The sequence below is a fragment of the Eulemur rufifrons genome, chromosome 1 (assembly GCF_041146395.1).
Source record: "Eulemur rufifrons isolate Redbay chromosome 1, OSU_ERuf_1, whole genome shotgun sequence".
Classification (NCBI taxonomy): Eukaryota; Metazoa; Chordata; class Mammalia; order Primates; family Lemuridae; genus Eulemur; species Eulemur rufifrons.
In genome coordinates, this window is record NC_090983.1 from 8986473 (window position 1) to 9011422 (window position 24950).

At 36.1% G+C, this 24950-nt stretch overlaps 1 protein-coding gene and 1 pseudogene across 27 annotated transcripts in view; one reads left to right on the plus strand and one right to left on the minus strand.

The window, feature by feature from the left end:
• The window catches only part of TRIP12 (thyroid hormone receptor interactor 12), a 152754-nt gene that overhangs the window by 122453 nt on the left and 5351 nt on the right, over positions 1-24950 (plus strand). For 20 of the 27 annotated variants that reach the window (XM_069472832.1, XM_069472186.1, XM_069473296.1 and 17 more), the window contains 13 exons: positions 1008-1180; positions 1936-2009; positions 2095-2294; positions 3052-3179; positions 5314-5465; positions 6122-6264; positions 7352-7508; positions 10076-10174; positions 16629-16743; positions 17049-17203; positions 18221-18385; positions 21191-21355; positions 22935-23048. In XM_069472832.1, coding sequence (XP_069328933.1) covers positions 1008-1180; positions 1936-2009; positions 2095-2294; positions 3052-3179; positions 5314-5465; positions 6122-6264; positions 7352-7508; positions 10076-10174; positions 16629-16743; positions 17049-17203; positions 18221-18385; positions 21191-21355; positions 22935-23048 — 1840 coding nt within the window. The remainder of the gene's footprint in view (positions 1-1007; positions 1181-1935; positions 2010-2094; positions 2295-3051; positions 3180-5313; positions 5466-6121; positions 6265-7351; positions 7509-10075; positions 10175-16628; positions 16744-17048; positions 17204-18220; positions 18386-21190; positions 21356-22934; positions 23049-24950) is intronic. The other 7 variants (XM_069473068.1, XM_069473143.1, XM_069473630.1 and 4 more) reach the window with 1 other exon arrangement.
• On the minus strand, positions 3534-3762 carry LOC138380746 (small nuclear ribonucleoprotein G pseudogene; annotated as a pseudogene).

Here is a 24950-nt window from a genome sequence, read left to right on the forward strand (position 1 = left end):
TAAAAATTAAGTGTTGTATGTTATGGAATGTTACAAGCTTTGTGGAATATTTTGACTGGAAGCCTAGAAGATAAATTAGTTCAGTTTTAAAATCCACATTCTGATGTTTCAAAAATACTTTTAAAATGTGATTAAATTAAAATAATAGGCATTGTTGAGTGGATAAAGCAATCACAGTGTGCATTAGGGGTTTTTTCCTGTTTTGAAATTTAATATAGAGTGTGGTATTCAGTTTTGATCATTGTACTATCCTGGAGTTTATGAAATAAAAGGACATTTTCAACTATGGTTGAGAAAACCATGAAACTTAATTTTTGTCCAAATTTGTATACAATCTGTATGTTTAAATAAGCATATATTAATATAATGGAATAGTCTTCATACCTCTGTTTGCATGCTTTATAGATAACCACATTTTAAGTTTGTCTGTATCTGACTTCTGTCAGAGCTTTTCAAAAACGAGCAACTAAATACTATTACCAGGTTTTGATTGCTGTAGCTGTTAAACTTCTTCATTCAAAAGTATATATAGCAAAGTAAATTTTAAAGGTTAGTTTTAGAAGTAATTTTGTCGCTGAAATCTTTGAAAGTAAAAAAAGAGGGTTTTTTTGTTTGTTTTTAAATAGATTTAATAGGAAAGGGCAAAATATTGCAGAAGTGAGTACACTGAAATAGTTGAGGAATTTTGATTCCAGAGAAGTAATTATATATCTATAGCAAAATATTTCTGCATGGATTGATGATGGGATAGAGATTGAGTGTTCATTTAAGGTTTTCATATTCATGTATACATACCCATCTTTTCTTATTTATAGTAACTTTTACTAAATAACTTGAATTACTGGCTTTACCATTTACAAAACTGGTACATGATTATTTTGTAAGAAAGTATATCCTTAAATATCCTTAAGAAAATTCAGGCTTTGTATTATCTTGCCTTTATTTGAATTAATATATATTGATTGTGAAAATAATAGACTAACTTTTTTTTCACAAATTATCTTGAGCTTTTCTCTCAACAGAGGATCACAGGCTTTAAAATTTTTCAACACACATCAGTTAAAATGCCAGTTACAAAGACATCCAGACTGTGCAAATGTGAAGCAGTGGAAGGGTGGACCTGTTAAGATCGACCCCCTGGCTTTGGTACAAGCTATCGAGAGATACCTTGTAGTTAGAGGTACTTTCCCTATGTATGTCTTGTATGTTTTTATGTGTATTTGTGATGAAATTAATATTAAGAGATGCATGCATTGTTTCTATGTTTAATGTTGTTTTTTCTAAAACCTACACAGAAGGAACTTGTTTTCGTGTCATTTACTTTGTATTCAGTATGTAGACATACACTGAACTTATTAGGGGTTGACTGTTACTTGAGTGATGAGTTTACTTACTTTGTTGGAATGTGGAGGAAATAACAGTTTGTGTTTGACAGTTTTCTTAGACCTTTCTGCTTCATAGATCAGTATAATATATACAGGCTGAGCATCTCAAATCTGAAAATTGGAAATGCAGAATACTCCAAAATCAGAAACTTTTTGCGTGCTAACACGACATCACAAGTAGAAAATTCCACACCCAACACTTTTGCTTTCTGATGATTCAGTGCCCCCAGACTTTGTTTCATGCACAGAATTATTTAAAATACTCTATAAAATTACCTTTAGGCCTTGTATATATGAAACATAATGAATTTTGTGTTTAGACTTGTGTCCCATCCCCAAGATGTCTCATTATATATGCGTATGTTCGAAAATCTGAAAAAAATCCAGTATGTAAAACACTTCTGGTCCCAAGCATTTCAAATAGGGATACTCAACCTCTACATGGTTTTCTAAGAATATATTAGTTTAACCAGTGTATACAAGATTTGTTGCTTTTTTGGTTTTGACACTTAAAATTGCTAGGAATTTAATATCCTTCTTGGTTCTTCAGGATATGGAAGAGTAAGAGAAGATGATGAAGACAGTGATGATGATGGGTCAGATGAGGAAATAGATGAGTCTCTGGTAAGATGCTATTCCCATCACGTTGTACTGTTCTGTATAAAGGTCAAGGCCTGTAGCTAAATGGATTTTGCTTTGCTTTATTTAGGCTGCGCAGTTCTTAAATTCAGGAAATGTAAGACACAGGCTACAGTTTTACATTGGAGAACATTTGCTACCGTATAATATGACTGTGTATCAGGCAGTACGTCAGTTCAGCATACAGGCAGAAGATGAAAGGGAATCCACAGATGACGAGAGCAATCCTCTAGGGAGAGCTGGGATTTGGACAAAGACTCATACAATATGGCAAGTCGGAAAATTATTTCCTTTGGTTTTTCATGAACTTTGAAACTGTGTGTTAGTATTCATTTATTTTGTATTTATTATTAAATATGATAAAATATATTTTAATAAAGTAAATATATAATATAATAAACTATAATATATTTAAATATATGTAGTATTACGTATAAATATAAATTTATATTTAAATTAATGGCTGACTTTCATAAGAAGAGGAGGTCCTTAATCCTACATTTTAATGATGGAAAGCTACTTGAAATATTTGATCGTGTGCTCATACATATGTATATGCAGCCTCCTCGTTCAGTCTTCTTCTGGAAAACATAGTTATGGGCAATAATCATGCTTTACATTTACTTGTCTAGATTTATTTCAGATGTTTAAGAAAATGTTTCCATAAGATATATTTCATTAGATATTAAGACATTTACCATCTCTGAGTCCTTAGAGGCATTTGGATGCTGCCTCCTGCATTTTCTGTGAGTGTCTGCTACTTACATTTGAAGAGAGAGCCATTCTTCCCTGAACTACTCTTGGAGTTTCTTAGGTGGCCCCTCCTGGGAAAGGTGGTCTCTAGGTGTGATCTCTTTTAGGAAGTAGTGTCATTGTTAATTCTGTGAACCCAAAATAGGGAAAGAGAGAGGATAGACTTAAGAGTTCTTTTGGTGACTGTGTGTGGAATCTGTGGCTTGGATTTGGCTTTATAGAATAATGCTTAGATTTAAAATCTACATTTGGTTTACATACTATGTTATTTTAGGTACAAACCGGTGCGAGAGGATGAGGAAAGTAATAAAGATTGTGTTGGTGGTAAAAGAGGAAGAGCCCAAACAGCTCCAACAAAAACTTCCCCTAGGAATGCAAAAAAACATGATGAGTTATGGCACGGTAAGATGTATACATAAAAGGAAAAGTGGATTGCTGTCGGGTAGTAGCCTTCCTGTTTCCATGAGTTTAATGGAGTGATTTATATCTAACAGTAAATCTTTCAGTATAATTTAGAAGCAAATGAAATTACAACAGTCTGATTGCTTTTAATTTGAATCCTTGACTTTAATATCTAGAAAACAAAAAATTAAGTACCTACAAAATTTAATTTGGAAAGAATTTATTTTTTCTATTACAAAAGTTTATTAAAGAAAAAGTTATGAAAATGGACATGACCTGATTTTTACATCATACTAATACAGACCCTTTGGAGAGGGGACATGGATTTCTCTGCTGAACAGCCATTATTTATGCTCATTCCCAGGCTTGTACCCTGAGGATACTGTTTCCTCATGTTACCACCATTCCAGTACTGTTCTGATGCCTGCCCACTGGTTGCCATCTCCACACATTCATCCATCACAAGAGTCATAGAAGGATCAAACACCCATAAAATTCCTTGGACATGTCTGCCACTATTTAATTTCAGTGATAACTTCTTGTCTATAAATTTTTTTCAGTTTGAAATGTGAGCTTTGCTCATGATATCTACTGCACAGGCTCAGAACTACCTTGAAACAGAATTCCGAAAATTGGGAAAAACTCTTACTCCAGAGTTTTTAAGAATTCATGTTTTCATGAAGGCTGAAACCAATTTTATTAGTAGAACACATTCACTAAAGAAAAGACTAAAGGCAGTGGCTGGGCATTGGCAGATTGGCCCCTAATTTTTATTGTCATTCATTTCAGTAGTATAATTTAACAATTACAGAAGTTATAAAAAGTGATGCCAGATAATATAGTGACTACAGAATGTAGTAGCCACTTCCCAATTGACTTACTTTCCTTTGTAGTACTTCCTTCCAGCCTAATATTCCTCCCATAACCGCCACCCCCGCCCCCCGCCCCCCGCCCCCCGCCCCCAGCCCTTTTCATATGGTGGTAACAGTGTCTTAGCATAATGGCTGGGAGGACACTCCTGGTCACAGTAATTTTCAAACATTGGTTTCCCTGGTCCACAGAAATTAAGGGCATTTTAGCATTTATATTTATTTATTTATTTATTTTCATAAAACCAAGTTTGTTTCATTTAAAAGGCTCTTAATATTTGAGATTGTCATTTTTCATTTTGGTGTTTAAAAATGTTCTTTTATGAAGTGATAGTTATGAATTTTTTTATTGTTATTTTACTTGGTAAAAGTAAATGGCAACAGTTTCAATCCTTCAGACTTTTTTTTAAAAAATGCTATTACTTAATAAGATCTAAAAACAAAGAAATCGTAGACCCTGCTTGAAAACTATCATAGTCTACCCAGTCCTAAGCCGTGGGTTAAGTAACCAAGTCTCTTTTTTATCAAATTTATGATTTGGGAGTTTTCATCTATCTTATATGACAGGTTTAAGTCGGATGTGAAAAATTCAGAAAATTTCTATAACAGTGAACTTAAATTTAAACGGTTAGTTTTTATTCCTCCGGCATTTGATTGTTAGCTGTTGTTTCTGGTATAAAGGAGAAATGCAAGTGATTCTGTTTTTCTTCTTTATAATGTTTATTTGGGTATGGGAGGGGAAAGTGTAATTTTCATAAGCCTACACATTTTATAGATAAGGTAAAAAGGGAAAAATGTCTATACTATCAATACTCTAAAAAATATGTCAAGCATTAAATATAACAATTCTGGTTACTGTTTTCGGGATGGTAAGACACTGGCTCCATTCGCTTATCCTTTTTAGCTCATGAAAACTAACTTTGGACTGAGCGTGGTGGCTCACACCTGTAATCCTAGCACTCTGGGAGGCCACCATAGGAGGATTGCTTGAGGACAGGAGTTCAAGACCAGCCTGAGCAAGAGTGAGACCCCATCTCTACCAAAAATAGGAAACTTAGCTGGATGCAGTGGCATGCATCTGTAGACCTAGCTATAGCTACACAGGAGGCTGAGGCAGGAGGATCACTTAAACCCAGAAGTTTGAGGTTGCAATGAGCTGTGATGCTGCCCCTGCAATCTAGCCTGGGCAACAGAGTGAGACTCTGTCTCAAAAAAAAGAACACAAGCAAACAAACAAAAATTTACTTTGATCTTTTGCCCTCTAGATGGAGTATGCCCATCAGTATCAAATCCTTTAGAAGTTTACCTCATTCCCACACCACCTGAAAATATAACCTTTGAAGACCCGTCATTAGATGTGATCCTACTTTTAAGAGTTTTACATGCCATCAGTCGATACTGGTATTACTTGTATGATGTGAGTAATGTTACCCACTTACAAAGTTTTCATGGTCTGTTGTTTATGACATGTTATTTCATAGTGTCTGTTTGATGAATTTCCTGTTGCACTAGAAACAGAAACAGTGATTCAGCCAATTGCAGGGATCCTATAGCCTAGTGAAGTACCATGTACTCATCAGTGGAAACTCTTCTCCCACTTTTTCCCCCCTGGCCTACATTCTTAGATTAATTCTCTTGGAAGATTTATAAAATATTCTCTAGCTATAAATTAATTAAATTAAGCTATAACATGAAAACCGAACACGGATTTATTATAATTAAAATTCTTTAGCTAAATTTAACCAAAAGGTCATTTACCAAAAATTTATATCAAGTAAAAAGTTGGGTGAAAGTTGCTTACTGCCTTTGGAAAGTAATTGGACTTGCATGAAACATTAGCTGCCACATCAGTGATTGAGCCAGCACCAGCATCCCGTGGGGGAAGTAGGAGTTGGGTTGGGGTTTAGCAATATATTATCAGTTGAGATACACCAATGAAAAGCTGAATGCTGTACGTGGGAAACCAGCAGGTGAAATCTAGGCACTCTGCATGTATTTGGGGATAAAGGAAGAGATTGTGAATATAATCCTAATGTTTTATTGCATGTAGAATTTTTTTTTAACATTTTACAGAATGCAATGTGCAAGGAGATTATTCCAACTAGTGAATTTAACAACAGTAAGTTAACAGCAAAAGCAAATAGGCAACTTCAAGATCCTTTAGTAATCATGACAGGAAACATCCCGACATGGCTTACTGAGCTAGGAAAAACCTGGTAAGACAGTTACCTCTATAATGGTGGCCTCGGGAATGTTATTGGGTTGGTCTTTATATAATTTTGTAACAGAAACATTATCTTTCAGTGGACCTAATTAAAGGTTGATTAAAACTATTGTATTTGATCACTGCTTGCTTTAGCATTCAAACAAACTAGATATATTGGCTGGTATTAAATCTCCTTGATGATGGTATGTGTCTATATATAAGAAATAGGAAGGTATACAAGGATGTTTGAGGCGAGTTAAATCCTCTGTCATCATAAAATTGGTCTCCAAAGGTGTGATTGCTTTATTCTCTGAGCCTCTTTGGATCAGAGACTCTAGAACTGCACCAGTAAATACAGTAGCCACTGGCCATATCTGGCTTTTTACATTTGAATTAGTTATATTTAATTAAGTAAAATTAGAAATTGAGTTTTTCAGTCACGTCCTCACGTGACTACCATCTTGGACAGAACAGATACAGAATGTTCAGGTCACCATAGGAAATGCTCTTGGCAGCTCTCTGTCAAGGATTATCAAAATCATGCATCAAGAGGCAGTAGGGCTTAGGAACCCCATTCCTACAGGGTTCATTCTTTAAAAATCAATAGCTGCTTTTTAGCAGTTTTGAGTCACTTAGAGATGCCAAAGCTGGGAGGAAAATCATGAAATAGTAAAGCTATTTCTTGTGTATATGTGGCATGGGGAGGGGTCACTAAGTTCACTTAGTATAGAGGAAGTTTGGCAGCCTCATGAAGTGGTGGTCATAATTTTACATTTAGCTTTCACTAGTCATGTTATAATTCCTAAAAGGTTTGGAGTAGATTAAAGATCATCTTGGATAGACTTAAGTGTAGGATTTTAAAAGTTAAATTTCAGGTTTTATATTGAAAGGCTACGTAATGCATTATTACTTGATCACTTAGAAATTTCATGCAAGAATTATGAAAATTTTTAAAAATTAATTTGCCCAGATCATTTTTATTGGTTTTATTCATAATTCTATATCATATCAAAAGTTATTTCTAATAGAGGTTTTGGTATTGTTGGTGGTTTCTGATTCTTATCCGGATAATAAATTTATATTGCATCTTTTTACAGCCCATTTTTCTTTCCTTTTGATACCCGGCAAATGCTTTTTTATGTAACTGCATTTGATCGGGACCGAGCAATGCAAAGATTACTTGATACCAACCCAGAAATCAACCAGTCTGATTCTCAAGATAGCAGAGTTGCACCTAGATTGGATAGAAAAAAAGTAAGTTTCTCCCCAAAATATTTAAATAAACTGAGCTTTTCAAACTAATGGGAAAACTAGAAATGTAATGTACGTAAGTATTGATTGGTCTCTTAGTTTTGGAGACCTTAGTCACAGTCATTGCCTTTTTAGCCATATTTCCCTGTCAGTCTTTTGAAACTGGGCTATGTGTGATTCTTTTTTATCCTCCATTAGGAGTCCTTTCTCCACAGTTTCTGAAATAATTTTTGTGATTCTTTTTTTCCCTTATTGTTGCCATAACTCTTATACCAAGAAAGAATCTTGTCTTCTCTTACTGAGACTTACTTTTCTTTCTAAATTAGGAACTCGCACTATAGTCTCCCTTTTAAAATTGATCCCTAACACAATAATTAGAATTAGTCAGACCCATTTTATTCCCTCAACAAATCACTCCAATTAGAAGAGAAAGAAACAAAATCCTTAATGTATTTTGAATCTCTATACCAGTCATCCTCAGTGTTGCATAAACTACAGTTCCCTGAGTCATTTCCCATCTGAGAACCAGTCCTACACTTCTGACCTGCCCTGTCTTACTGTGGACTTTTCTGTCATCTGCCCCTTTTATTCTGAGGATTTAAGCCTCTCTTCCAAAAGCCTTTGTCTCCTTTTACAGATAAAAGCCGTTAGTAATGATATAGAAAAGGGAGAGAGTTGCATTTATAATGAGAAGTAAAACAAAACATAAAGCAAATATTGTACTTAAAAACCATCCTATTCTTATCTTAATTTGTCCCATTGGGATTCAATAACAAATGGTTTTGGCATGATTTAGAAATCCAGCCAGGACATTTATCACCCCTATATATCGCATTACTACGTTATTAAGTATGAAATGTCTGATTTCCTTAAGTACTAAGTTTGATAGTTGGTAATCTCTAACATTTCACTCTGACACTTCTTGTATTATTTTTATTGTGAAGGTACATCCTCATTCTTTGAAATGCATTCTTTTTGCGTTGTGATTATAAAAAAATTTTTAGAGCAATTTTTGTAAAACCATGGATAAGTAAAAAATTTGTGTTATTTTCAAATATGAGTTCTGTCATGGAACCAGTGCAGTGTAGACAGCTCAGAATATCAATGGAGTGTTTAGGAAGGATGTGGCTAATGAATGAACAGTACATCAATGGTTTGAGAAGTTCCATTCTGGTGATTTTAACCCCTACAATGAGCCACATGGGTGACTTGAGGCCAAAGTGGATAATGATGAGCTGAAAGCTATAGGGGAAGCGAATCCATCTCATCCTACACATGAATTAGCAGCAAGGTTTGACATTACTATTCCAACAATATTGGACCATTTGAAACAAATGGGCAAAGTAAAAAAGCTGGATAGATGAGTTCTGCATGAATTAAACGAGTGTCAGAAGAGAAATTGTTTCAAAGCTTGCCTTTCTTTGCTGTCACAACATAACGGGGAACCATATCTATACCATATTGTTACATGTGATGAAAAATTGATTCTTTTTGACAATTGCAAGCATTCAGTACAGGGTTGGGTAAAGATGAAGTGCTAAAACACAGTCTGAAACCGAATATTCATCAAAAAAATCTAATGGTGTCTGGTGGTCCAGTGCTGGTATTATCTACTACAGCTTCATGAAACCTGGTCAATCAATTACAGCGGATGTCTGTCTACTGCAGCCAATTGGATGAAATGATGAGGTTGCTTGCGATTAAACAGCTGAGATTGGTCACTAGAGACAGGCCAATCCTTTTGCAAGACAACGCTCAACCACATGTCACACAAATAATGCTGCTCAAACTATAGAGACTAGACTTGGAAACTCTCTGTCATCCACTGTATTCACTTGCCCTTGTACCACCTGACTACCACTTCTTCCAGGCTTTGGACCACTTCTTGCCAGGAAAACTATTCAATTATCAACAAGCTGTGGAAAATGCCTTTTGTGATTTCATTGCCACTTGCTCTCCAGGCTTCTTTACTGCCGGCATAAACAGTCTACCATTAAGATGGCAAAACTGTGTTGATAGGTTAGATGCATACTTTGACTACTTCTACTGCTTTTTGTTTGAGATATAATAAACTAAACTGTTGATTCAAAATCAGACACTTCATATTTATGTAATGACCTGATGGGTTCCGTAGTGCTTATAGAATGTCAGCAGGTCAGAGCCAATAGGTTCCAGCTCACCTGTCTCACTTGCCATCTCTGTACCTATTTCCCCATCATCTGACTACAAATGAACCCAGGGAGGTTTCGTGAAACTGCAGCCTTGAATTACATTGATGTTTGGCAAAGTTACAGAGGTCTTTCTTCTCTAACTTGACTTTTCTTAAACCTCCCATGACCTCAAGACAAATTAATAATTACTCTTACATCTAGCTTTCCTTCATAGAGGTCAGGCTTATGTTGATGCTCGTAGCAGTACAGCTGCTGCTTAATGTTTTCTGAGGTATGCGTTCGAAGAAATAATTTGCTAACAATTGAATTGACTTTTTTGCATTTCAAAAAATGCCACCTGTTTATTAAAGTGTAATGTAAGTAGAGCATAGTTTCCTCACATTTGTTCTTTCTTTGTAGCGTACTGTGAACAGAGAGGAGCTGCTGAAGCAAGCCGAGTCTGTAATGCAGGACCTTGGCAGCTCACGGGCCATGTTAGAAATCCAGTATGAGAATGAGGTGAGCTTCCAAGTCTGATGATGGTGTTTAGCTTGATTTGTGCTCTTCATAAAATGTCATTTGAGTTTCTTGGTGCTATGAAATTATGAAAGACAGTTGGCAAATTTAGCTACAAACTAAAATTTGCTCTATTTTTTCTTGAATGATTTTTTCTTAGTTCTCCATTTTTCAGAAGTTTGACTGCAATAAAAGATAAGTTTATTCCTGGCATAAAAGCATATTTTTGTTTAAGTATGTCTTCAAGTTGATAAAGTGGGAGGATAATTTAAAGAGCTAAAAGCTTTCACAATGTTTGGACTGCCCTTTTTTAAAAAAAAATCAGGTTTACTGAGATAAAACTTATAAATAATAAACTGTATACTTTAAAAATCTACAGTTCTGAGAGTTGGCAGATGTATACAGTTGTACCCACTACTCCATCAAGATAAAGAAGTTCCATCAACACCACACATTTCCCTCAGACACTTTGCAACCATTCATCTCTCTAGCCTCCATCCCCAGCCTCTGGCAACCGTTGATCTGTTTCCTTTCTCTATTGTTTTATATTTTTTACACTATCATAATGAATGAAGTCATGCTGTATGTAGCCACTTGTCACTCTTCTTTCACTTAGTGTTGTGCTTTTTGAGATTCATCCATGTTGTTTACTTTGATTACTGGGTAGTATTCCGTTTTATGGACGCAACATAATATGTTTACCAGTTGATGCACATTTGGGTTGTTTCCAGTTTTTGGCTATTTTGAGTGACACTGCCATATGCATTTGTGTTCAAGTCTTTTTGTAGGCAGACATACGTTTTTATTTCTCTTTTGGCAAATACTTCAGCATTGAATTGCTGAGTCATTTGGTAAGATATGTTTTAACTTCATAAGAAATATCAAACTGTTTTCTGAAGTGGCTGTCACATTTTACATTCCCACCAGTAATGTATGTATGTATGTATGTGAGTTCTAGTTGCTTCAAGTGCTCACCAATACTTGGTGTTGTCAGTTTTTTCAATTTTAGTTATTCTAGTGGGTTTATAGTGGTATCTATTGTAGTTTTAATTTGCATTTCCCTGGTGACTAGTGATATATTCATCATTTTTTCATTGTTTATTGACCATTCACATATCTTCTTTTGAGAAATGTCTAAGAATTTTGCCCACTTTTTTGGGCTGTTTTCTTCCAGCTTGTGGAATATCTTTTCATTTCCTTATAAAATGTCTTTGGAAGAGCTGAAGTTTTAAATTTTCATGAAATCCAGTTTTATCAGTTTTTTTTTTTTTTTTCCTTGTTTGTGCTTTTTGCATCCTAAGAAATCTTCCCCCAAACCATGGGTCTCAAAGATTCTTTTCTATGTATTGTCCTAGAAGTACAGTTTTAGCTCTTGGTCTGTGATCACTTTTAAGTTAATTTTTAAATATGGCATCGATTAAGGGTTGCGGTTCTTTTGCTTTTTAATTTAAAAAAAGATCGGCCGTTCAGTTTTTCTAGTACCATTGTTGAGCAAACTATTCTCTTTCCTCTATTGAATTTACTTTGTCCCCTTTGTTGGAAGTCAGTTGACTATGATGTTTGGGTCTCTTTCAAGATTTTTCTGTTCTTTCTTTATAGTAAGTTTTAATCAAAATAGTGTGAGTCTTCTAGCTTTGTTTTTCTTTTTCAAAGTTGTTTTTGATTATTCTCAACTTGTATTTCATGTAAATTTTAGAATCAGCTTCATCAGTTTGAAGAGAATTGACATATTTACGGTATTACATCTTCTGATCCATGAATATAGTGTAGCTGTCCACTTAGTAGGTCTTTAATTTTTCTCAGTATTGTGGCTTAATTTATGTCGTTAGGACTTTCTTGCACATTACATTTCTCCCCAGATATTTTGTTTGTTTTTTGATGGTGTTAAAAATGGTATTGTTCTTCAGTTTCAATTTTCAGTTGTTTGTTGTTGGTGTATAGAAATACAGTTGGTTTTTGTATATTAACTTGTTTTCTATGACCTTCATAAACTTAATTTTAGTTAACTTCTTTAATAAATTATTTAGGATTATTGTATACCCATGGCTTCGGAAACTATTCTGTAAAAAGTACCAAATAATAAAGGCTTTGTGAGTCCAGCAACCTCCATCACTACTCAGTTCTGCCTTTGTAGCATGAAAGTGGCAATAGACAACATATAAACAAATGATGACTGTGTTCCAGTAAAACGTTATAGTCACTGAAGTTTGAAGTTCATATAATTTTCACATGTTGAGAAATATTCAAGATTTTTTCAACTATTTAAAAATGTAGAAAGTATCCATAGCTTTCAGATAGTACAAAAACAATGGCTAGCACTGTGGTTTGGCCCACCAGCTGTAGCTTGCTGACCTGTGTTGTAGATAGCAAGTAAAGACAGTTTTATTTTATTGAGTCTCCTGGGGATACTTTCCCTCCTCCTCTTGCCTATTGTTTTTTTTTTTTTTTTTAAAGACAGAGCTTAGAGAGTTTTTGGACTTCTCTGAACCTCTTATGTACTTAAAACTTCTAAACCTTCCATTTTACCAATTACTTATTTATAATAGCCAACTGCTCTGTCCCTCAGTTTTCTTATCTGTAAAACGTGGGTAATGGTAGTACAAGCTCATAGTTGTGATGGACTTCATCTATGTGGAGAGGTAGAGCAGTGCCTGGCTTATGGTAACCACTATATAGATTTAGCAGTTTAATCTGCGGTGTTATCTGTAGCTATTCAAGCAATTGTAATCATGACTTTGATTTTCCATTCATTTTTAAAGTATTTTCTCCTTCTTTGTAAGACTTGCAAAAAGCTAACTGAAGAGTATTTACTCACCAAAATTTAAATTTTAAGTTGTGTGCTGGGAGGTATACTACATGCTAGAGATCCAAGTTAGAGCAGAGTTCCTGCACTCAAACAATTACCAGCAATAGCTGGAGAGACACAGGACAAAAGTACCAAAGGGTTTGGCATGCGACATGGTATAGGTACCACATGAATGAGGCTTTGTGGAGAAGTAAGCTCTTGAGTTAGACCTTAGTGGAAGAGACGGGGAGGGTTGAAGGACCATCTTCCAGCAGGGGATGGGAATTGAGCCAAGAATAGGGCTTGGTGGTGAGTGGCAGAAATGAGTGCCACTCTGAAAGTGCTGGGAGGGAGGGGAAAGAGAGAGAGGAGTTCAGATGGGGGTGGAGGCCCTTGCCCTGCTGGGATAAGAAACGAGGATCTTTTGAATTCACTCTGATCATGCCTGTTGTTCAGAGTATACTGCTCTTAAATATTTTTGTATTCAAGTTTCTTACTCATAAGACTGCGAGACCTTTGCTTGTTAAAGCACACCACATTCTCTTTAATTATGCTTTTTACTTTTTTACTTCAACACATTTTTCCCTTGCCAGGAATATCCCTTCCTCTCTAATACTTCATGGTTCTGTTAAAATTGCATGTTACATGAAACCTAAATAAGCTCAGATTGGCTTCACACTGACTGTTCTAAGTACCAGGATTGGATTGCTGATGCAGAAATCAAGATTTTGTGATCTTCCTTGATGGGTCTTACCTATTGGCTTGGAGAAAGATTTCAGGAGCTGGCTTCACTGCAGGAGGTAGGGGGTAGCATCTTCCACTTCCCACGCCCCAAATACTGGCTTTATAGATGTGTAGAGTTTCAGGTGGTGAATCAGATTCAACTTTCCAAGTCAGCTAATGGCCATTAGGAAAAATTTCTAACTGACTGTAGAAGAATCCCAATCAAAAAGTCAGATCAAAATGGGCTCCATCTTGAATTGAAATGATTGGTTTAATTCTTCCCTTGGGTAACCAATCTATGGGCTCAGAAAGCCATCCAGGCCTGAGGAATTAGGGCTAAAAATGACCCAGTCCCCTTTGGGATGGTGCAGGGTCAGGAACACGGACTGTGGAGCCTGGCTTTTCCCCACTTACTTGCTGTGTGAAGTTGGGCAGTGCCCTCTTCTCAGTTGAGGCCTCATCATGTCATGTTGTTAGAATGATTAAATGAGCTGAAACGTGTAAAGCACTTAGAACATTGCCAGTCACATAAGTGCTAGTATATGCGAGTGTTAACTCTGAAAGAAAAAGATTTCATTTTAAGGCAAGTTGTCAAACTTTTTTTGTTTTTCTGTTTTTGTGTCTAGACTTTTATGCTTTTCTTTCCTTTACAAACAGAAATGAGGCAAAACCAAAGTACTTACCTTTTTAATGGTGTGGTTGGGTAGAATGAAGATCCCTGAATAGATCAGGTTGGTCTGCAGGGAAATGCTGGCTAGCTCCAGGTAGCTGGCTTGTATTGTCTGAGCAAATGTGACTTGGGCCTTCCACCTGCCACAGACTCAAAGAGGAAAGTGCTTTTAGTTACACTGTGTGATTTAATATTTTAAGTTAAGCCTGTTTTACTTTTAGAAATAACAGTATTTGTATGAAGGAAATAGACTAATTTGATCTGTGATTTCTATTTAGCCTGGGATAATTTTATGCCAAAAGGAGAATTAACTGGATTTAAAGCACCATCTGGTGGATACCAGATGTTACTGCAGGATTTTCTTTGTTTCTCTTTTCTTTTCCTCTCCCTTTTCTCTTCCAATGTGCAAGATTCAGTGTAGAAAAGAATATACAAAGTTCCCCCCATTGTGGAGGTTATCTTTTAGTTTGGGAAGGTCAATACACACCATATACACGTACATTAGACTGTGTGGTAAAGAAAAGCAATGGACAATAAGAGAGTTGAGCATGATGGGAAAGGGTAGGATGATCAGAGGGTCATTTGAGTGGAGGTGAGTCATTGCTATCTGAGAAAAGAGTATATCTAGCAAAAGAACAGAGAGGGAGCATTCCTGGCCTATTGGAGGATGAGTGTGGCTTGAGCATAGTGAGCAAGGACAGGGCAGTCAATGTCAGAGGTGGGGGACAGGAAGGGACCATGTAGGACATGCAGACCATGATAAGAACTGGAACTTTGCTTTGAGTAAGGTGGGAAACCTTTGGAGGGGGCAAAGGAGTGACATGAACTTGTGTTTTATTAATATAAGGCTCACTCTTGCTACCATGAGAATGGAATGTAAGGTGTTGGGGAGCTAGTACAGAGACCATCTAGGAGTCTGTAGCAGTAGTGATCTTTAAGAGAGGATGGTGGCTGGGTAAAGTTGGTAATCAGTTTAGGATATATTTTGAAGGTAGCGCTTATGGTGTTTACTGATGGGTTGGATTATGGGGAGTTAGAGGAGGGACAAGGATGGTGCTAAGGTTTTCATTGGAGCCTTCATTTTGGGGTGAATAGTGATTCTGTTTCCTGATGTGGAATTCTAACAGAAGGATGGAGGTTAATCAAGAAAGTGCCACCAGGTCTAAGCAAATCTCTGTTTTGAAAGTCCGAGTTAAACATTTGGTGGATTACATCTAATCTTTTATGCTAGTGTGGGTCATTTTTTAAAGTAATTGTTAAACTGGTAAAATAATGTCCTTTATTTACAAGGAATTTATTAATATAAATGAAATGTAGCTTTCTTGACAGGATTGTTAGATTGAGCGTATTAACTATAATATGAATTAGCCATGGTCTGAGCTGGTAGGACAGGAAGCAGTGCCTAGGCTATGATCACCATCCCATTCGTGGTTCATACCACACATCTCATGGAGGAGTGGTTCTCCACAGTCACCTTTGGAGCTTGTTTAATAATACCAGTGCCCAGGCTGTAAAGTAGACCTACCAGGTCAGCCTCTTCAGGACATGGCCACTCCGTCTGTGCATGTTGATCAAGTTCCCAGGGATTCCAGTGCCCCATGGGGCTTGAGAAACACTGGTATCCTGTATGAGGCTGTTAGCCCTGTGGGTTCTGGCGTGGATTCAGACCTTCCCTTACTTAGATTTTACTCAACAGACCTCAGTTAAATGGCTAGGGTGTGCCGGGCACTATAGTGGACACAAAGTAACTAAAATAGTTATCCTCTTGTGAAATATATAAGTATATAATGAAATTGTGGTCAAGTAATGTAATAAGTAGTTAAATAACTGAAATGTATTATAAGTCCTAATTAAAAGGAAGCAAGTTAACTATTTGGGCAGATAGGGAAGCTTCTCCTGGGAAGGTGACATTTGCACTGTTTGGGGTAACAGTTCACCGAAGAGAAAAAGGAGAAAGGGAACCATATGGAGACAATGCTATCTTGTTCCCTGAAGGAACGATGTATAGCCACAACAGGAATCTTATCAATGCACAAGCTTAAACCATACAATCAAAATGTTGGCACCGTAGAGAGTAGGAAGTAATAAAGGGTTGCTAAGTTCTTATTCCAGGTGACCGGGATCGAATGAATAAATCCAATTAGGACATTTGGGAAAATGATCTCGAGAGCATGCTGGTGAACAGTTGCTGTTATTGTCCACATTGCCAAAAGGTTATCAGGTAAAAAAGCACCACAATTTCTAAAATTTGAAATTGTTCTACTTGTGTTCTTCTGTAGGTTGGTACAGGTCTTGGGCCTACACTGGAGTTTTATGCACTTGTATCTCAGGAACTACAGAGAGCTGACTTGGGTCTCTGGAGAGGTGAAGAAATAACTCTTAGCAATCCAAAAGGTAATGTTAATCTGTGAGTTAGTCCGTCAATTGGTGTTACTCGGATCAGGTAACAGACTCTTATAATTCAGTAAATATGTTTAATTTCTAATGGAGGACCATGCTTTCTGACCTTCATTTCTTTTAGCCTCTGATTTCTCATTTATCAAAAGATGAGGCCCTTCCAGCTCTGGAGGACTTCATTTGGTGATCTGCTCTCTAATTTTCAAAATACTGAATTTCTTAAATGTTCTTAGTGTCCAGGTTTTACTTTGTTTTGTTTTTAGAAATACAATCTAAAGATTGGTGAACTGCTTATTTTACAGGAAGCCAAGAAGGGACCAAGTATATTCAAAACCTCCAGGGCCTGTTTGCGCTTCCCTTTGGTAGGACAGCTAAGCCAGCTCATATTGCGAAGGTTAAGATGAAGTTTCGCTTCTTAGGAAAATTAATGGCCAAGGCTATCATGGATTTCAGATTGGTAAGTTTAAGATGGTTTGCTTTTCTACAATTTTGTTGCATAATATTCTGTGGAAGTACGTCAGTCCCCTGCACTTCAATGCTGTATTTTAGAACAGTGCTTCTCAGACTTTAACATGCATAGGAATTATTTGGGGATTTTGTTTAAAATGCCAGTTCTGATTCAGTAGAACAGGGGTGAGGCTGTCTTTTGCCCGATTCCAAGTTTTTATACTGGATTCCAGGGGATACCCAGCTGCCAGTTTGTAGACCACTCCTTGAGTAGCAAGGGTTCAGAGAATCAGGCAATATTAAGGGTGGTATTAATTTTATTTTTTAAAGTGTTTGACATTACCTTTTTAATTCAGTAGGAAAGCATGAGCATGTAGCTACACCTCATTAAATTTCTGTTAAAGTGCTGTTGTGAAAATAACCCAAGTAATCAGTATCCACAGAGGTTTGAATATTTCTAGATTTTTCTTCTTTCCTCTTCTCCCATTTTCTGAGGTACTTTGTCAGTATGTTTAAGACATTTTTATCTAAGGCCAAATTTACAAGCTTACAATTTCACTTTAACTAAAGAGTAGGCAGTTTTATCAGTTATTTTAGAAGTTTTGTTAATTTTTCTATTTTAAATATAATAAGTTCTTTTTTTAAATGTTTCTTGCTTCAGAATATTCAATGATACAGGCTACTGTGGAATTGGGTTTACTTTCCCCAAAATAGAGTAACATGCCCTAAGTACTTCTTGGTGTTTCAGAAGCCCTCATGTAAAATGTGTTGTGGAGAATATACCCACCATTGAAAAATTCTTTTTAGTGTTGGCATTTAAATAGGATTCTTCAGTATTATAAGTTTTCCACAGTGATCGGGGCCCTAAATTGAGCCAGTACATTTCATGTAGGAGGAGAAACAGTTACTAAATATATTATTTTCTTTCTTGGGGATTACTTGACCTCTTTAAATGACCTCTTGAAGTGTCAGAGAATTGAGGTAATTCTAGAGTGACAGTTAAGATATTTTGCATTTTTCCTTTGAGGTGGACCTCCCCCTTGGCTTACCCTTCTATAAGTGGATGCTGCGGCAAGAAACTTCACTGACATCACATGATTTGTTTGATATCGACCCGGTCGTAGCCAGATCAGTGTATCACCTAGAAGACATTGTCAGACAGAAGAAAAGACTTGAACAAGATAAATCCCAGGTAGGCTTAGAAGATAACAGTTAATTGTATTTGTTTTTTATTTTAGAAAAATGAGGCTTTATTAAATGGTTTGTATTTGACCCAGCTGTTATTTTATATTAATATTTTATTGTAGAATAGTTTCCATTATACTAACTGAAGCCTGTGATTTCACAGTGGGTCAGATGACCTATACGGACAGCATATGATGAATAAACATCTTGGTTAGCAAATAAAATACACCTCTAAATCAAACCATAAATAAGAAGTCTTGTTTATTAGATTTTAGGTGGATGTTATATATATCTGGGAAGATACTATAGCATACTGAATTCTTCTAGTAAGCATTTGGATTAATAAAGCTATTCTGAGAACAGATCTATTTTCAGGAAAAGTGGCTTAATTTCAGAAGTTTACTTGTTTCTAGAAAGATCTTAAGATATTTTCAAAGGTCATACTGGGTGTCCACTATTTCTTGGTAACACATGTTGTGCTTTCTCTGTTAAATCTCATAGATAATCTTAAGCTTTATATCATTATTGTATATTTTTTATGTATATATTAACAATAGATAAGAAATCATTTGACTCAGTGTGAGGTGAGTAGTAGTTTTGTTTCTGGTATTAGAAGAAAACATACTGTACTTTTTGTCGCACAGACCCAGATAGCTTCTGTTTGGGCAGGTAACATGGACCAATATTAAATCAATTCTTTACAAATCGTATAAAGTAGGAGTAGTGAATTGAGATTTATTAAGAGAAATTAGCATGTAAAGAGGCCAATTCCATCTTTTCTATGCAAAATCTTTCATCTTAGGATTTTTTGAATCATGTAGGTTTACATTTGCCAACTTTGTAAGTTTTAAGCTACTACAGTATTATTTAGGATTATCTTTTAGGTAAATGATGGCAAAACAAAAAAGGAGAAGGAAAAAGAGAAAGTAAAACTCATGGTACTGTTTCAAATGCCTTACATGTATTAATTCATTTATTCCTGACAACAAACCTGCGAAGTTTAGGTATTGTTGTTATCCCTATTTTACAGATGAGAAAACCAAGACAGATTGAGTAACTTGCCTAGGTTCACACATCTAGAACATAGGAGAGCTGGAATTCAATCCAGGCTGTCTGCTCTAGAGCCCACACTCTCATACGTTAGGCCGCCTCTTTTATATATCCTTCTCACCTGCAGTATGCTGCCACAGTTCTCTGCATTAGTAGTTCCCTTTTGAGATTTGTTCTTCTGTCCTTTATTATTCCTGATGTTGTTAGTCTATAATTATAAAATGCACAGCACAGAATCCCCATTCCAGAAATTGACTTACCATATTAACCAGCTTTCAACAAGAACAAGAGCATGAGAAATGGTGGCATTCTAAAACATTCCATCCTATTATTCAATAAAACGTACAGATGGAACAGGTTGTGCAGGCTCAGGTTCTACTTGGCAGTTTAAACTCTCAAATGAAACATGGAAAATGTAGTAAAGCTTCACTTTCAATTTAACATGTAAGATCTAGAGAAACAGTAAATTCCTTTTAAATATCTCTAGGACATTTTGTATATTCTAGATTCCTGTCTAATGGCAACACTTTGTAATGCACGTCTTTACAAATAAGACATTTCCTCGGTAGCTATGGGAGAAGAGACTTTCCATTAGCATAGTGGTGATCACCTTGATCTGTGACACAAGGTATAAAGACACTTTTGAGAGCTTTCCAGTGAGGGAACATTAAAATAGAGAATTATTTTTTTTAATCTTCTAAAGAAAATTTCAAATGTAAAATGAAATGCCTTCCTCTGAGGGTCTTGAAATGATGCACGTGAAATGCAGAGAGGCTTAAATATGAGTTTTTGCAGAGAAGTTAAAAATGGACATAAATCCTCACGACTATATTTTACCTTAATCTTAAATCATCTGCCACTTCCTTGATATTGTGAATTATCTGGAATCCTAAACATCTTTCAGTTTTGTCTTTTAAAAATGACTAATTTATTAATCAACTTCCTAACTTTTTCTAGTTTAAATGACCAATTTTGTGTACCATAACTGCTGCTTAGCCTACAGGAATTTCATATACAGGGGCATCTCTAATCCAGACAGCCATTTACCTTTTTTACTATACTGGATGCCTTCATTTTCAGGTGGAATTTGCATTGTTGTATGTTGGTCTTTGATCTGATGATCTTAATTTAAAAAAAGATTATGTAGATCTTTCATAATGTTAAGCATTTTTAAAAGTGAGTAATAAAGACTGCTTATAACTTTTGTCTTCAGAGTATGACTTGACTTTCCTGAGAGTTCCTGAATGTTTTTTTCATCACAGTTTTACTGTTTGGATACAAATTTTTTATGCTTCAGAGGCCTGAAGTAGTTCACTGAAGCATCTCCAGGGTATTCTTTAGACTTGAGCTTTGCAAGGAAAAAAGTTAATTACCATCACTAGATAGTATATTGTTTGTATTTATAATTTCCCAACTCTATTATTCAGTATTTGCTATGTACTTACACATTATTGAATTCACCAAGATTAGCCTAGAATTTATTAAAAGTTAGTCTGATTCTAGGGTCTACACTCATAAAATTAACTGTTAGGCAGACTATTATGCACTTTCCATGAAATTTGATTTGGGTATGCTTACATTGAGCTGTAACAGCTCATAATGGAGTTACACTCAAGATCTTGTTCTCTTCTACAAAAATAAAGCTAAGAGCTAAAGAAACTTACCAACTTTATAAAAGCAAAAGATATCCTAATAAACAAAAAAACTGAATTCTTGTGCTTGACACCCTTCTCTCACTACTCCATTTTTTGTTTTGTTTTAGACCAAAGAGAGTCTACAGTATGCATTGGAAACTCTGACTATGAATGGCTGCTCAGTTGAAGATCTGGGACTGGATTTCACTCTACCAGGGTTTCCCAATATCGAACTGAAGAAAGGAGGGAAGGATATACCAGTCACTATCTACAATTTAGAGGAGTATCTAAGAGTATGTAGCTGCATGTCTTTTGGGGGTCAGGCCAGCTGCGAGGATGTAGGACTGTGCCTGTTTGAACTCCTCTGAGGGAAAGGGAAGGGAGCTCACCTAGTGAAACAAAGGCAGGTGTCATTTAGCTTCTGCCTGCACAAACTGTGGCTTGAGACCTTCCACATGCCCAGGACCACTGCATGAAGGCCCCCTTGTCAGGCCTTAGCTCTGTTTGCTCTGGAGAGAACATATCAAATATTTCTTGATGTCTTGTATAACCCTGAATTATCCATGCTCAAATTTGAACACTATCTAATAACATAACATTTTCTCAGTTTCAGGAAAAATGAGTGAAAAGGAACCATCACTTGTGTTCTCACTAAAGTGTGTTTCTGCCTTTCTTTCAAGCCACCTTACTTGACAGAATTGCCTCCAGCATGCATACTCATGTGTTTGAGGCCTTTCAAATTATTGATTTTTATTTGTAGTCCTTGACCATGTTTGATAAATTGAGGAAAAATAATTTTATATTGAATGCGAATTATATAGTAAATTACAACCTGTATAGATCTTTATTACCAGTGTTTGAAAAGTTTGTTTTGGTTTATTCCTGACATTGGGAGGAAAGAGCATTAGATTTAAGTCAGAATATCCACCTACACCTAGACCTGAGTTTTCCACTAACTTGCTGTGGGACTGTAGGTAGAACCTCTGAAAAACTTGAGCTCCAGTTTCTTCATCGACTTAAAAGAGAGAGAGAAGACAAGTAATGTCTGATATCCCCTGTTAGCTAACAGTTCTGTGATTCATAAGTAATTCCTTTTAGTATTCGGTAGGACTGTCTTCTCACCCCGTCCCTTTCTTTTACTGATTTTGTTAAAGCTATTCTTTCAGATTACTAGCAAATAATGTTAATGTCCAGATTAAGGTCCTCTGAAAATAATTTGTACTAATGCTTATAGTTTTCTGTCAACAAAATACTAATGTTTTCATTTTTATCTGAAAATGTTCTCTATTTCTGTACCCAGAGAGTTAGCCAAAGTCATTAGTGACTAGATAATGTTGGACCAGTAAGAGTTGCTTTCTCTTACCCTTCAGTTTCGTGACACTGCATTTCTAGATTTTGCCTCATTCTAGCAGGAGGCACAAATTGCCGAAAGGTTGGGTTCTAAGAACTTAACAGGATGTAGAATTAAATATTTCACATTAAAAATTAACCCTTAACTGCTAATTGCGAATCTTGAAACATCATCTTTAATTCTCAATAATATTCTATCCTCTTGGGAAATTTTCATTTGCTTCTCATCTGGTAAGGTGATATAACTCTATGCTGTAGGAGTTTTACACAAATGAATTTTTAAAACATAGTTTAAATGCATATATCAAAATTTTTTACATTTTCTTATTGGCCAAGCCCCAAATTAGAAATTAACCTCACTGACCTTTTACTAGTGCAATTTTCTAGGAGATATTTTAAAGACTTTGAATAATTTATTTGTTCTGTATAAAGTGATCCACAAGAGTGTTTCTTTGTACTTTGTCACATGTTAAGAGATTTGAAATCTTGTCACAATTTTTTTAAAAACCTTCCTTTTTGCAGCTGGTTATATTCTGGGCACTAAATGAAGGCGTTTCTAGGCAATTTGATTCATTCAGAGACGGATTTGAATCAGTCTTCCCACTCAGTCATCTTCAGTACTTCTACCCGGAGGAAGTGAGTAGCTTATGTCTAAAAGAAATGATCATTTCTAGTTCTGTACCTATAATTATCTTAGTGGAGTATTTCTTTGCTGTCTAGTCACAGACCCCATTGTTGCATAAAAACAAAAAATGGGGGTTGGAAGCAGGGCATGGATGTTTGGGAAAGACAAGGACATTTCCTGAGAAAGGAAGAATGTTAAAATAAGTATTCTCTCTTAGGGAACATGTGACCCAATCAGCATAGCATCTTTGTCAGCTGAGACCCTAGATGGCACATGGGATATTGTCTCAGTGGAGAACGGGACTTGTGCTGTGTGTGGTGTGCTCTGCGTATTTCTGTACTGCTTTGGCTGCAGGGAGAATCATGGGTCTATGGCAATGAAAACTAAACTTCCTGGATTAGATGAGGCATTGTTTCATCGTCAGAATTAGTCCTTGGGCCGGGCGCGGTGGCTCACGCCTGTAATCCTAGCACTCTGGGAGGCCGAGGCGGGTGGATCGCTCAAGGTCAGGAGTTCGCGACCAGCCTGAGCAAGAGCGAGACCCCGTCTCTACTAAAAATAGAAAGAAATTATATGGACAACTAAAAATATATATATAGAAAAATTAGCCGGGCATAGTGGCGCATGCCTGTAGTCCCAGCTACTCGGGAGGCTGAGGCAGGAGGATCACTTGAGCCCAGGAGTTTGAGGTTGCTGTGAGCTAGGCTGACGCCACGGCACTCACTCTAGCCTGGGCAACAAAGTGAGACTCTGTCTCAAAAAAAAAAAAAAAAAAAAAAAAAAAAAAAAAAAAAGAATTAGTCCTTGAAGCTTTAAGGAAGTGTTGGCAAATTATCTAATTGCCACAAAACAGAGAATACTTCTAAGAATGAAAAAAGGGGTTTCTGTTAATGGTTCTCTCTAGCTGTCTTTACTTTGAAGCACAACAATCCCAAAGAACTATTCACTGGTAATGAGATGTCATAGAAAGGCGGTAGAATGTGTTAGGTTCCCCCAATTTGGAAACTTTATTTTTTTGAATACTAGTTTCAGAGTACACATTCATTACTGACTGGATCTGGAAATCTTCAAATGACTTAGCATTTTAATATTCAGTGTTTTTATGTCCACTTCGATTTGCTGCTTATTCAAGCATCTGATATTCCTGGTTCTTTTAGGCACACATGTCACCTGGAATTGAAAGCAGCAAATGTTGCCTCTAGAATTGAATCCTGGTCCTTACCACTTAACTGTATGACCTTACCCAAGTTACTGTATCTAATAGGACTATTTTATCTATAATTGGAATAACCCCATCTGACAGGGTAGTGCAAATTAAACATATATAAGGTACTGGACAGTAAGTGGATACCTAGTAGATAACTAAATTTCATTTGCCCTGAACTGGATTTTCTCGAAAATAGTCTTACACAATTGGGCACTTAAATGGAGGGAGAGAAAATGGTTTAATTTGAAACTAACCTTAGATTTTCTAAGGACACAAAGCATTTCTTGATTTCTTTTCAGTATGTGTTCTATAATGTCTATGTTGGTCCCATACAAACAACCATATGGCATAGATGTGCCTTTCTTTACAAAGTGTAAAGACGTACTCTTTTATGTCTCAGTTCAACTTTCTTCCATTTCTCTGTCCAGCTCAATTTTCTGTCTCTTTGCTTCTGTTATTGTTTACCATCTTGTTTCTGAAAGCCAAGATTTATAAAAATCTCCCAGATTAGAAGCAGATTATCAATTTAAAGCCTCTAAAGTAATGAGAAGAGTTTGGAAGACCGAAATCAAGGGCCTGTATCAGGTGTATTTTGTTTGAGATGAAAGGCTTCTCCAGATCCCAGTCCCTGCAAATGGGCAGCATACCTACTAGTGTGCAACTGAAAAGGAAATGGAATCTCTAGATATGTTAGAAGAATACATTT